Below are 12,886 nucleotides of genomic sequence, written 5' to 3'. Positions count from 1 at the left end.
TGATGAGATCTGAGATTTGACACTGATGGACCACGGATATTCATTTTGCTTACCTTGAATTAGAACAAGCCAAAAAATAGTCATTATTGAGAGAATGAAGTAAGACACATTTTTATTGTGCATATGAGATTGGTGCTTTAAGCGGTGGGGCCCTCTTTATCTTTATTATCTTTTTATTTCATAGACAATGTTTATTTTTATTAAAATGCTGATCTAATGAGTTGCCTCAGACCTCATTCCAGTGCAGGCAAGTAGAGTTTTACAGAGTAGCCAAAGGTGTGACAAATGTTTCTCAATATGCTAGATGTTAGGGGTGAGAAAATTACTGCATGATGAGTCGGCATTAATGCTTTCATTGATAAAGAGGCTGAATAAGTGAAATGTAAAGAAGGATTGTTTAATATCCTTCCAGAAATTGACATTTAACAAACTTTATGTCCTTAAAAATAGAATGTATTTGCAATTCTAAGGATAATCAGACAATCAGACTGAAAATATATTTTCAGACATGAATGATCCTCTCAGGTAAGAGCAGGTAGTTACAGTTGCTCAGACAGGCAGCATTTCCTGGAAATAGTTCCTGATATTTGATAAATAGTTTCTGGTTCAGTATGACATGGTTTGCTGTTAGTTGTCATGCTGTGTCCTGACAATAGCCGTTATACTATTAAAAAAGAGATGACACTGAACCACTGTTAATATTTTGTTCTGTCCATTGAGCCACTGTTAATACATTGATTATATTAACTTTTGATTAAAAAAATAAAGTAAATTATAGAAAAGTTTTAGCCTTAGTGATAAGTATCCCTTTTTTCTTTTTCTGGAAAGCTAATTAAGGTGAAACACTTAGTTTAGCAAATTATGAACTCAAAATATCTCTTGCCTTTTAATTAAATCTAATATTTGATTTAATATTTCAAAAAGTGGTCTAAGTAAATCCGGTTTATTGTTTGTATTTCACATCATGGTTGGTCTGGAGTGCACAGTAAGTAGTGAAGTGCTGTTTGAAGGAGAGATGCATTGACAGTTTATTTTAAGGAGAAAGCTGAAATATATAACTATTGTTCCTTTGAACTATGGAAATGCAATGCAATAGGATCAAGATTTAAGCAATGACTGCTTCATTTTTAGTGAGGGAAATATGTTGTTTTAGGGAAGAAGCAGAGCAGAGCATTTGCTGTAATCCCATGGTAAAGGGAAAAAAAAGAATCACTTTTTTTCTGTATGAAAAAAATGTGAATGTAATGAAGTCACCTTTATATTTAATCAAATCCTTTAAGGAAGTATATTAGGTGAATGGATGGCAGAACATTGTTTCATTATAGATCTGGAGAATTTAAGATCACAGTTTTCTCATGTTCTTGTCACAGATATAAAATTAAAAAGTCATTTTGTTCCTTAAGTTTCTTCAGTAATGCATACAGAAATTAAATGACAAAAGAATATCTGGGCGGCTTGTGAAGAGGCAATACACAAATATCAGAGAGAAAACCTGTCTTAGGAAGGATCCCAATACAGTGCAGCAGTTTAAAGATTGTAACCTCATGTCAAGAAAACCCCATGTGGTAGCGCCCCTACATTCTGAGCCAAAGAACACCATCATCTTCAGTGTAGCGGGGTAGTGCAACTCCTTTTCATCTCAGGGGAGTGCTTTAGTAGAATTTCACTTTTTTTAAAAAAAAAGGAGTGATATTTCACTAGTATAATTTAAGAATATAGTATTCTATACAAAAGAAGAAAAGCCTCTTCAGTCTATTGTCACATTTCAAATAGGTATTAGCAAAATTAAATAAGCTAGGAAACAGAAACATTGTTGAAGGGTAGCACTAAGTTCATACTAATATTTGAAGACGGTGTTATATATGGAGGAGTTGAGTTGGATGAAAGAGCTTAAAACGTTTTGTGGAGAAAATCCATTGGAAATTGTTTTAGACTATATAAAATATTGAGAATATACAGGTATATCGTTTATTATAGGTAATGTTTTACAAAAGCAGTCGGCTGTAACAAAATCGTCCCTTCTTTGTTAGTTTGTTTAAACATGGAGATTTCTGTGCATTCTTTTGCTCAGTATGCCTATGTTATGTTAATTGACAGGGTCTTCCGGGTCCCTTGGGTCCTCCCGGTCCTGCAGGTCCTACTGGAGAAAAGGTAATGTCACAAGTTGTTATTTTGTGGACTTAAAATCCTGAGATTTGAATGCTGGATCTTTTTCATAATGTTTTCTCTTTCATAAAATATGACAGTTGGACTAGATCATCTCAGAGTTCTCCTCCCATCCGCCCTACACATAGGGCCCAAATCCTACAGTTGTACTGTTTTGCCACTGCTTTGGACAATAACAATCTAAAATCTGCTTTCTAGGGAGAACCTGGACCTCGAGGTTTAGTTGGCCCACCTGGCTCCCGTGGAAATCCTGTAAGTGACAGTATTTTGATGTTCTTTAGTATGAGCTTGAGCAGTAAAACAATTCATCATTTTGTCTTGATATTTATAAAACCATGCCTGTTGGATTAGGTTACTTTTAACTTCCTGTTTTTCACCTTTTACTATTCTCATTAAACTTAAAAAAAAAAATCACTGCATTATTTCTATACAGTCTATTAAGTCTAGGTAGGCAGCTCGTTTACTAAGTAATCAGAAGCTTCTTTGAGACTTTGGGCCTTGGAAAATTTTTTCTATGACCCCTATCTTTACATCACGCTTAAGAGCCCTCCTCAAGCAATATGTCTACTTTCTCTATGTGTACATTTCAAGACACTACAAATTTATATAATTGCATTTTAAAATACTGTTCCTGTTTAGAATAATGTGTGAAAGCTACAGTAATGTTTGTCTTCTTCTAGGGTTCTCGTGGTGAAAATGGCCCAACTGGAGCCGTTGGTTTTGCTGGACCCCAGGTATGATTTTCAAATATCCCTAATTTACAAACGAACATTCCTCTTGTTACAGCGATGAACTTAATTACTTATCGTTGTCATATGTTTTGAAGGTATATTCAAGATCCTGGAAAACATAGTTTTCTAGGCAATATTCTCATTTTCAATACATTTTTTCATGAACTGGCCCCAAAATGGATGAATTTGCATTATATTGAATTATATACTTATTTGTTATAATAAAAATGTGGTGGCATAACTTATTTTTTCAGACTGTCTTCAAAGATCTTATCAGGGCGTTTTTTTTTTCTTCTATGCTTTTATACCGATTTCAAAGCACCATTATACCATATATGAATAAATGATATGTTAGGAATAATTATCATGAAATCATATGTCTGTAAGTGTTATAATCAACTGCTTATTTGTTCAATTAATGTAGGGTCCTGATGGGCAGCCTGGAGTAAAAGGTGAACCTGGAGAGCCAGGACAGAAGGGCGATGCTGGCTCTCCTGGACCACAAGGTCTGGCAGGATCCCCAGGCCCTCATGTAAGTTGAAAATAAAAAAGACACAACTTGAGTCCAGTGCCCACTGTTTGACCTTGTGTTTAGACCATCTTTCTGTACTATAACGATCTTTTGTTTGCTTCTTTCTCTTTAGGGTCCTAGTGGCGTTCCTGGACTAAAAGGTGGTCGAGGAACTCAGGGTCCACCTGTAAGTTGGTTTGAAGCTCTGGGAATTACACACAGCTAGTCACAGATACCTATTACTTTATAGCCATTTTAAAGTGCATTTGAACCCGTAACAACAAGTTTTTAGTTGTATAACTATACAGTAGTGGAAAGAGCGCTTAACTTTGATGGAGATCTGGGTTAAAATTAGTTTTTTGATCTTGGAGACCCAGCTGCCTCATATGTAACATAAATAATATATTACCTATGGAAGAGGGAATGAATAATGTCAAAGTACTTTGTATAATTCTGTTATATAAAATATTAATGTGATTCTAGCCCTTGCCTTCAATATACTTGTATGTATTCAAGAGAATTGGAAAGTGGAAAGAGAAAAATAGTATCCTTCCTACCAGTTAATCCAGATCCATTCCCAAAAACATAGGATAAAAGAAAAAATATATATTGGTCATAACGAGAGGAATATAAAGGCCTAAGTATCCCTGTAAAATCAATAATCCCTAGAAAGTATATAGAATTAACTTTTATTCTAAAATTGCTTATATGATATTATATTTCTAGGGTGCTACAGGATTTCCTGGTTCTGCCGGCAGAGTTGGACCTCCAGGTCCTACTGTAAGTCGATTCAGTAATTGAAGTCATTGATAGTGGAGTCATTTTACACACACATAAAAATACACACAAACACACACATATGTACATATTATAATGATACACACATATATGTGAGTTATTATTTGTTCTTTTGTTTAATCCCTTAATTAGTTGTTATCCCATGTTGACAACTCTTGTCCCAATAATTCACAGTGGTATGTTGTCAAGCAAATCCTTCTTTAATCATCCAGTGTTTCCTGGAGGAGCTTATTTGCAGATCCTTTTAAGCCCCAGTGTTTGACTGTTAATTCATTTCATTTGGGTACTAAATAGTAACAGTATTATGTGCTAATAATCATTTCTTTCAGTTAGGAAGAATCTATGAAATTATCTTTAATAGAAGTTATTCTTTCATTATAAGATCAGGTCAGACAGAATAAAATATCAATATTATGTATTCATTGTTGGGGCAGAGCCTCATGGAGTTTGAAAATTCAAGTTAATTTCAACACACTTTTTTTTTTGCAATTCCAAATCACTTTACTTTTATTTTTTATTTTTTAATTGAAGTATAGTTGATTTTTCAATATTGTCAGCACACTTTTAATAATGAGTGAAAGGTAATTGTCTGCAAATAATTTAGATTTTCCTCTGGGAAATGAATCAGCTGTGTGGCAGCTGTATTTTTTATTTTTGTTTAAATCCACTGAGTGATCATCCAACAGGAAAAATGGACCTGTGAGGCTTGGGAATCTGCCTCTGAGGCAGAGACCATCACATTAGGTCTTCTAACGTGGCTTCCACTTTGCCCTCCTGGGTCTCTTTCTATGTTGTACTAGGGAGCTCCAGGACCTGCAGGGCCCTTAGGGGAACCTGGGAAGGAGGGACCTCCAGGTCTTCGTGGGGACCCCGGCTCTCACGGACGACTAGGAGATCGAGGACCAGCTGGCCCCCCTGGTGGCCCAGGAGACAAAGGGGACCCAGGAGAAGATGGGCAACCTGTAAGTTTGGAATCTTTGTTCTAGACCACCTCTAACTGAGATATTTACTAGTAGAAATTCATAAGAATTACTGCCACAAAGAAACTGTTTATATATTATCCTGAGCACTTTCGTAATCCTTTAAATGCATTATGCCCTATAGGTTTTTAATTTATAATTCTCTGCTCTAGGAAAAAGCATATGTACAGATATAAAAATATAATAGTCATGGATATGGTGTTCAGAAACTAAACAAGGAAACATTTTTTTGTCAAATATCTGTATTGAATGAAGAACCTTTTTTTAAACCGAACTATTTTATTTAATATCCAAATGCCTCAACATTAATATGTTTAGATAGAGCCCTATTTCTTTGTTTTAAAATTTTTCTTGTCATTTTAAAAAGAGGAAAAATATTTGTCTGAACAGTTTACCTCTTTTATTCTACTAATATTCACATTAATCTTCAAGTTCCTTTCCAACTAAATGAGCCATTCTCACCTTTAAATGATGTTAGAGGCTCAGTGTGGATTACACATTTTGACTACTCATATATAGTATGGTTTTATGGAACAGAGAACTTTTTCTCATACCAAAAAACCTGTAAAGCTGTGCTCTATTGTAAAGTGCTTGCATATAGTCTTCCCTGGAGAATTTCTCATTATGGTTTGTCCTCAAAATTAGGGTCCAGACGGTCCCCCTGGTCCAGCTGGAACAACTGGGCAAAGAGGAATCGTCGGCATGCCGGGGCAGCGTGGAGAGCGAGGGATGCCCGGCCTTCCCGGCCCAGCAGTGAGTAGCTGCACTGGTCGATATTTCATCTGATTATATGCAATAAAATTTGTGAAGGGAACATTTACCTTTTTTTTCTTTCTTAATAGATTTGAAGTCTTTTTTAGACACAAATTCTGAGTATCTTAAAAACCTTTTGACTTTCAATGTCAAATTCTTTACTTAAGTACCTTAGAAAGTCCTTGGAAAATTATAGTTATTTAACCCTGGGACTAGAGAAGTAGGCAAATAAGGATATAGATTTTTGATGACTCTAAATCTTTCTTCAAAGAATAAAAATGTCCATGGAGCTAGAGAAGGAGGATAATCTCCTGGTGAGTAGGTAGCCTCTTTTTAAATAAACATGCCTAACAGAAACACTCATATTTCACTGTTGAGAGAGTAAGTTTTCATAAACCATCAAAGGGAAGAAGTAGTTGAGCTAAAGTAATATTGGAGGTGAAAGTGGGGTGAACAATAAAGAAGGATTCTGAAAGTAATCTCCTGTTCCCTGGAGGGTGCTAAGAATTTCATATTCCCTGGAGTATGGATAAAAGTTTAACTCACTGTTAGGTTTGAAGAGACTAAATTTTACTGCTGAAAGTTTACATGCTTGAGAAAAAAAATGGTGTTTTTATATGGAATGTAGACAGAGAGATTTACTGCTGGGACCTTGGAACTGGGGACATGTGGGTGGAGATGTGAAACCAGAAAACTGGGAGTTAAGGGCTGTCTTATTGTTATCAGGAGTGAGCCAAGGAACCTGGAAGTAAAATCTCCCAATACTGAGACCAAAGTGCCAGGATATAGAAGTAAAGTGAGCAGACAAAGCAGAAATGAATAAGCATGAGCAAATCTTACTAGTGACACAGATTCAAGAAGGGCATCCAGAAATGACAATGATACATCAGATTAGAAACCAAACTGAACCTGACTTGGTGCAAAGGATACTTTTTATTCCCTTTGATATGTCCGGATGAGTGTGATAAGAAGTGCGCATGCCTCTGGGAAGGCACTACAGTGACATGAGTGTTGTGGGATAATGGACAATTATTACTATAGAAGGAGGGACTGGGGTGCCATTTGAATAAATGTAGCCTTTATGTGAACTGGCCTCCTTAAACTTCTTCAGAAGTGGTGGACATATTTATACTTTTATTTCAGGGCACACCAGGAAAAGTAGGACCAACTGGTGCACCAGGAGATAAAGGCCCGCCTGGACCAGTGGGGCCCCCAGGCTCAAATGGCCCTGTGGGAGAACCAGGACCTGAAGTGAGTACTGCAGTGAAAATCCCTCTCCCCTCCTCATCTGGGTGTCCTGGGGACATTTTTTAAATTTACAAGTCAATTTAGAAATTTAGAAATTGTACATTTGACCTGAAGGAAGTTTCCTAGTGATGTTTCTTGATGTGTCCTTGCCTAGAGAGTTGACTAAATGATGACACAGGAAAAAGTAGTAAGATTTGTGTCTTGCACTGACTTTCATCTAGTCTGGAGCCAAGTATTTTAGTTGACTTATGTTGTTGCCAAATTATTTTGAAGGTGAAGGGACACAGCCATTTACCTTTTCTCTTATTATTATTTCATTCTGTAATGGCATATTTGTCAAAATTGCCAAGTTTTATGGTGATAGGATTAATATAATTGTTACAGCTTGTGAAGAGGGCAAAGTAAGTAGAGATGCTTTTACTTACACATCCCTATAAAGTTACATTATGGAGATCATGTTCCCTTAGGTTCTTTTGAGAGGAAATCAGCTTTTGAAAGGTGATTTGAGAAGTTATAGGTTGGAATTTCCTCTGTTCAGTGCTTTAATGAGTAAATCACCAAACATTTAGTGTCACATTTTCTTGAAAGAAACAATCAATGCCTTTCAAAGCAATTTTTGCTCAAAGGGTAAAAACATAGTTCTGAAAAAAATCAAAATAAAATAGGAAAAGAAGACTATATATTTTTTAAAGTAATTTAATATCTAAACGCAGATATTTTACTTTAAACTTTAAGGATATTATTTGGGTAAGTAAATGTGAGGAAAACCATCCACTGATAATATAAACAAAACAAAATACCAGGAATGTAATTGTTGTCTATTTATTTAGAAGAATTTGAATACTTTTTCTTTTTTAAAAATAAAAAATAGAAATGAAGAATTTAGACTTAGTGCAGGAGGCCCAGCAGGAGGAATGTCTGGGGGCTTCTCTGGTGGTGGAGCTCCTCCATCTGGTGGCACCTCCTCTGGGCCCACCACTGAAGAGGTTGATTAAGCCAACCTGAGCATAGATTTAGTACTGTTTCACACCAAACATTGAAGAGCCCAAATTTGTAGCAAATGCCAGGACAGTTTTAAAGTTGAGCTGCTATAGTAAATAGCTGGGCATTCTTAATACTTGAATATGAAATATGTACGCGGGGAAAGGAAATAACATTGCACTTTATAAGCACTGAATTGTAAGTGGAAAATAGTGTCTTAAATAAAACTGCATTTAAAGTTGGCACCAAAAATGTAAGAATGTGTTAATAATTTTCCAGGCAAATCAAAGTAATAGAAAGATGGCAGAAGACTTTCTTCTACTGAAATTTCCATAAATGCTAATTTATAATATGGAAGAGAGGTGGAAAACATGCTGTAATTTTTCTGGCAATTGGAATGTGCTTTTTTATTACTCAGTTAATTCATTTTTCAAATATGATTCTTTATAGGGTCCAGCTGGTAATGATGGTACTCCAGGACGGGATGGTGCTATTGGAGAACGTGTAAGGGCAATTTCACTGATTAAAAAATCTGGAGTAATGTAAATTTGAAATCTTTGTAATACTAAAGAGTAAAAAGCTACTCTTTCTTCTCATAGCTCCAATGCAGCCCTGAAATTTCTGATTGTAACAATCTTTTTTGTAATGCCATAATTTGAGTAGATCTTATAAATGAAAGTTTGAATACACAGCCAAGTGAGACGGCATTTTTTTAATTAACAGTAGGAAAAGGTGCACCATGAAGGCTTTGGATGAGGATACATATGAAGTAGTCTAAATTTCAAACTCATTCACAAAAGTATGGCAGCACAAATAGAGCTGTGTAACATCTAAATTTCTCTGCTCACCTCCTAAAGTCAATGCCCCACGAGGAAATAAACCATGTCTTTCTAAATATTGTATATTTCATGATGTGTTTTTAAATTAGACATGTGCTGAACTGAAAATATCCCCAACTTTATCTGAAACTCTAGTCCCTTTGGGCAGTCACACAGTTGTCTCAGACTACATAGTAGTAAATGGAAGGCAAAAACAAAAACCCTCTCTAATGTCTATTATGATGCAGAGGCTCTTTCCACTCCAGGAGCTCATCATGTAGCAGAATGGGCTTTGAAACCAGAGAGACCTGGATTGGAATCTTGATTCTTTAAGTAACTAGCTGTGTGATCTTGAACATATTTTCTGAGCCTCAATTTTCAAATACTTGAAATATGATTAGTACCTATACCACTGGGCATTTGTGTTTCAAATAACTTGTTTAAAGTATCTAGTAGGCACTCAAAGAGAGGGGAAGAAAGAGTTTTGAGGAATCTTGGGGTAAGGCCACTCCCCTCCATCTACCGGAAAGCCAGGGAATGCAAATTCTCTTGGCATCTGGGTTTTTCCCTCGGTCGGTAATATATTGTCCAGTGTGGTAGTCTTCAAAGATTTTGCTGATGTACCCCTGATACAATTTTGAAAATCTATGAACCCCTACGCAGAATTTAAGTTGCCATCACATTTTATTTTAATCACAAGTTTTAATAGTTGCAAAGGAGGTAATTCTTGGTAAATTCTAAATGTACATGTGCTTTCAATATATTTTTTTCAAAATCTTGGAGTTGCCAATTCAGCTTATTCAGTGTATTATGTATCAATTCTCTAACCTAATTGCCAGAATTTATCCTGGTTGCCAAACTAATCAGTCAAATAAGACTTAACTTCTGTCAGAAAAAAGGTGTGACTCCGTTTCTCAAGTCAAATAATTATATTAATGCACGTTCACGTAACAATAATCTCATCTCTCACTTAAAGAGACAAGTAAGATTCGGAGCCTTGTCATAATGGGGTCATCTGGGTAAAATAAGGAGCCGCCTCTTTCTTTCCGAATACCTCTTTGCTTTATTCTCAAGTGAACTGTGCATTCTGGAAAAGTCCCTTAGTTTGATGCCCAGTGGTGTTTATTCTTCGAAGCACTGCACCATAATAAGATTGCAGACTGTACGATATCTGCTTTTATTTCATAAAATGGGAGAAGGGTGGTTATTAAAGAGGAAGTAGGGAAGGATGTTCCAACTCAGTTTTCTGAAAGAACAAATATGAAGTTGAAAATCTGGAAAGTGGTTTCCTTAGAATTTTCCCTGTTTTTACACTCTTTGGAAAGTTTTTGTTTATACCAAGTGTACGGATACCCCAGTTGGAAGGCTTATTGGTCTAAGAAACATGCTGAATTCTGGAGGTGACCACTCCTATAGTCCAGCAATCTTGACTATGGCAATAATAGGGTGAGAGTGAGGGGAGGGATGAAATTGGGGGAAAATATCTTATTCTTTTCAGTTTGATTTATTAATAAGCAAATATAGTTAAAATATTTAAGTAAAATATTAGTAAAATAATAAATAAAATATGTTTTAAAAAGTTATATTTTTCCTTCTCATGAACAGCATGAGCATATAGAATACGGCTGTTTTAGAATAAATATTAAAAAGATAATATCATGGTTTTCTTGTCAGGGTGATCGTGGAGACCCTGGGCCTGCAGGTCTGCCAGGCTCTCAGGGTGCCCCTGGAACTCCTGGTCCCGTTGGTGCTCCAGGAGATGCAGGACAAAGAGGAGATCCGGTAAGGAGAGTCAGTTTCACACTGACAGTTATAAACATCAACATACTGTATTATGAGCTACATATATGCATGCATTCAATAACATGTGTGTTTGGTTAAGGACTCTAAACAAAGAATGATAAACAGTCAATTAGGAATTAATTTTTTTAGTCTTAAAAATTTGGTTTCTAATAGGTATTCAAAAATCCTGATGCTTTGACTTTCATCATCTAAAAATGTTGTTGTTTACAGGAGATGTAATAAGTATGTATCATGTTAAATTTAAGTAAGTAATGTCTTATGTAAACAACTAAGGTGATCTTCATTCAGTGAAGACCGTTGATAAAATTGACTATAGAAATGTCATTCGGGTTATAGTGAGCACATTCTTATACCTAGGGACTTCAGCCTGGTTTTAATTAATTAGCCATAGGACTATACACTTAGATACACACATACACATATATAAGTATTCAACTACAAACATATATTCTTGAATTCTATATCTATATAATACATCCATATTTTTGTATTAATATCTATGAAAATTTCTTCTAGGGTTCTCGGGGTCCTATTGGACCACCTGGTCGAGCTGGGAAACGTGGCTTACTTGTAAGTTCTCTGTTTGTTTGTTTTTTTTATATATATGTCTTCTTACGTAAAATATACTCCCAAAGAAGAAGTACAATTTAAGACTCATAAGTGAAAATTACCAAATTCTTCAAGCTTTGAACAAAATGTTGATTTAAAATGATAACCAGGAGTTTATATTTGTTTTTATAATGTTAATATAGCTCCTCTGAATTTAACTACAAATTATTTCAATAATCAATTAAGACTTTTAGAGTCACAATTTCTCCCCAAAATAACAGGAGAAATAGTGCCATTCTCTGAGATTTTCTAAAAATTACATAGGAAAATGGGTTTGAAAGCTCTTTGTAAACTTGAAAAGTACTATTCAAATATATTTTATTTTCAACTAGACTGCCCTGCCCATGTTCTGATTTTTTTGCTATTTGCAATTGCTTCGAGGTTAATGATTATTATATTGATGTCTTATCATGAGTGAATCATCTCTTATGGGCAGTCTAATAGGTCATGTTTCTTTCACACCCATTATATAAATCAATATCTGTGTTCAATATCAATATCTATATTCATGAAGAACAATTATAGCCTTAAAATTATGACCTATTATTAAATCATCATTCTCAGCTTTGATTTGAGCTAGGCTAGAGAAGATTTTATAGTTACATGGCATGTCAAGTGAATGGTTTTCTAACTGGTTACAATTTGTTTTCCATCATTAAATGAACTCTAGTTAATCATTTAAATAGGTGCTTTCTGGTTTGGTTTATTTTAATTATGAGGTTTGGGGGCATCCCTAAAATAAAATAACCTTTCTGACATTATAAAAGCATTCAAACTGATTTTAGTATTTAAATTTACATTGTTTTATATAATATGTAAAAGTTACTGAGATCTAGTCTTGTTTTTATTATAAAAAAGATTCTCATACTGTTTGACAATTAGGATATCCAATTTAAAAAATAAGAACCAAACAAAATAAGAACAAAAGACTAACAAGGGAAAAGTTAACCTGAGAGCCAGTCTATTTGATAGTATCTTCCATTCTCCAAAGTCAGATTGATAGAATTTCAATTCTCTTTTAGAAAAGCTTTAAAGGCAACAGAAGCTTTCCCTGTAGTAGGTGACCCTGTGTTACTTGTCAGTTTACTGTGAACCACTAGACCCTTGGAGCTGCCTTTACTACCCGAGACTTTTACAAACAAAGAAAAAGTCTGTGACTGATAAGATTGATCAGATAATTTTTACTTCTTGGTGTAGCTTCTGTCCCACAGTTAGATTCTCAACTATTGCTTTTTCTTTAGTTTCTCAGGATCAGGGTTGATTGATTTGGGTACAGATATTGCAGATATGAGGATAACATAGAGTTCTTTGTGTTTTCTTTAGAAGAGAGTGGCTCGATGAAGATATTCCTCTTTCATTTGTTCAAACAAGTTTTTGCCAATTTCTTATTTTTCCACCAGTTTTCTTGAGCTGTAATTGACATATAACACTGTACTTGTTTAAGGTAATGATTTGATACAGGTGTATATTGTGAAATGATTACCACAG

General features: G+C 35.1%; 1 protein-coding gene across 2 annotated transcripts in view; it reads left to right on the top strand.

Moving 5' to 3' along the window:
- The window catches only part of COL5A2 (collagen type V alpha 2 chain), a 143,437-nt gene that overhangs the window by 119,286 nt on the left and 11,265 nt on the right, over positions 1 to 12,886 (top strand). For both annotated transcript variants that reach the window (XM_059928323.1, XM_059928322.1), the window contains 12 exons: positions 2,098 to 2,151; positions 2,365 to 2,418; positions 2,847 to 2,900; positions 3,322 to 3,429; positions 3,542 to 3,595; positions 4,135 to 4,188; positions 5,007 to 5,168; positions 5,832 to 5,939; positions 7,083 to 7,190; positions 8,619 to 8,672; positions 10,661 to 10,768; positions 11,306 to 11,359. In XM_059928323.1, the coding sequence (XP_059784306.1) occupies positions 2,098 to 2,151; positions 2,365 to 2,418; positions 2,847 to 2,900; positions 3,322 to 3,429; positions 3,542 to 3,595; positions 4,135 to 4,188; positions 5,007 to 5,168; positions 5,832 to 5,939; positions 7,083 to 7,190; positions 8,619 to 8,672; positions 10,661 to 10,768; positions 11,306 to 11,359 (972 nt within the window). The remainder of the gene's footprint in view (positions 1 to 2,097; positions 2,152 to 2,364; positions 2,419 to 2,846; positions 2,901 to 3,321; positions 3,430 to 3,541; positions 3,596 to 4,134; positions 4,189 to 5,006; positions 5,169 to 5,831; positions 5,940 to 7,082; positions 7,191 to 8,618; positions 8,673 to 10,660; positions 10,769 to 11,305; positions 11,360 to 12,886) is intronic.

Source organism: Balaenoptera ricei, chromosome 7 (genome assembly GCF_028023285.1).
Source record: "Balaenoptera ricei isolate mBalRic1 chromosome 7, mBalRic1.hap2, whole genome shotgun sequence".
Lineage (NCBI taxonomy): Eukaryota > Metazoa > Chordata > Mammalia > Artiodactyla > Balaenopteridae > Balaenoptera > Balaenoptera ricei.
This window is presented reverse-complemented; position numbering and strand designations above follow the sequence as displayed.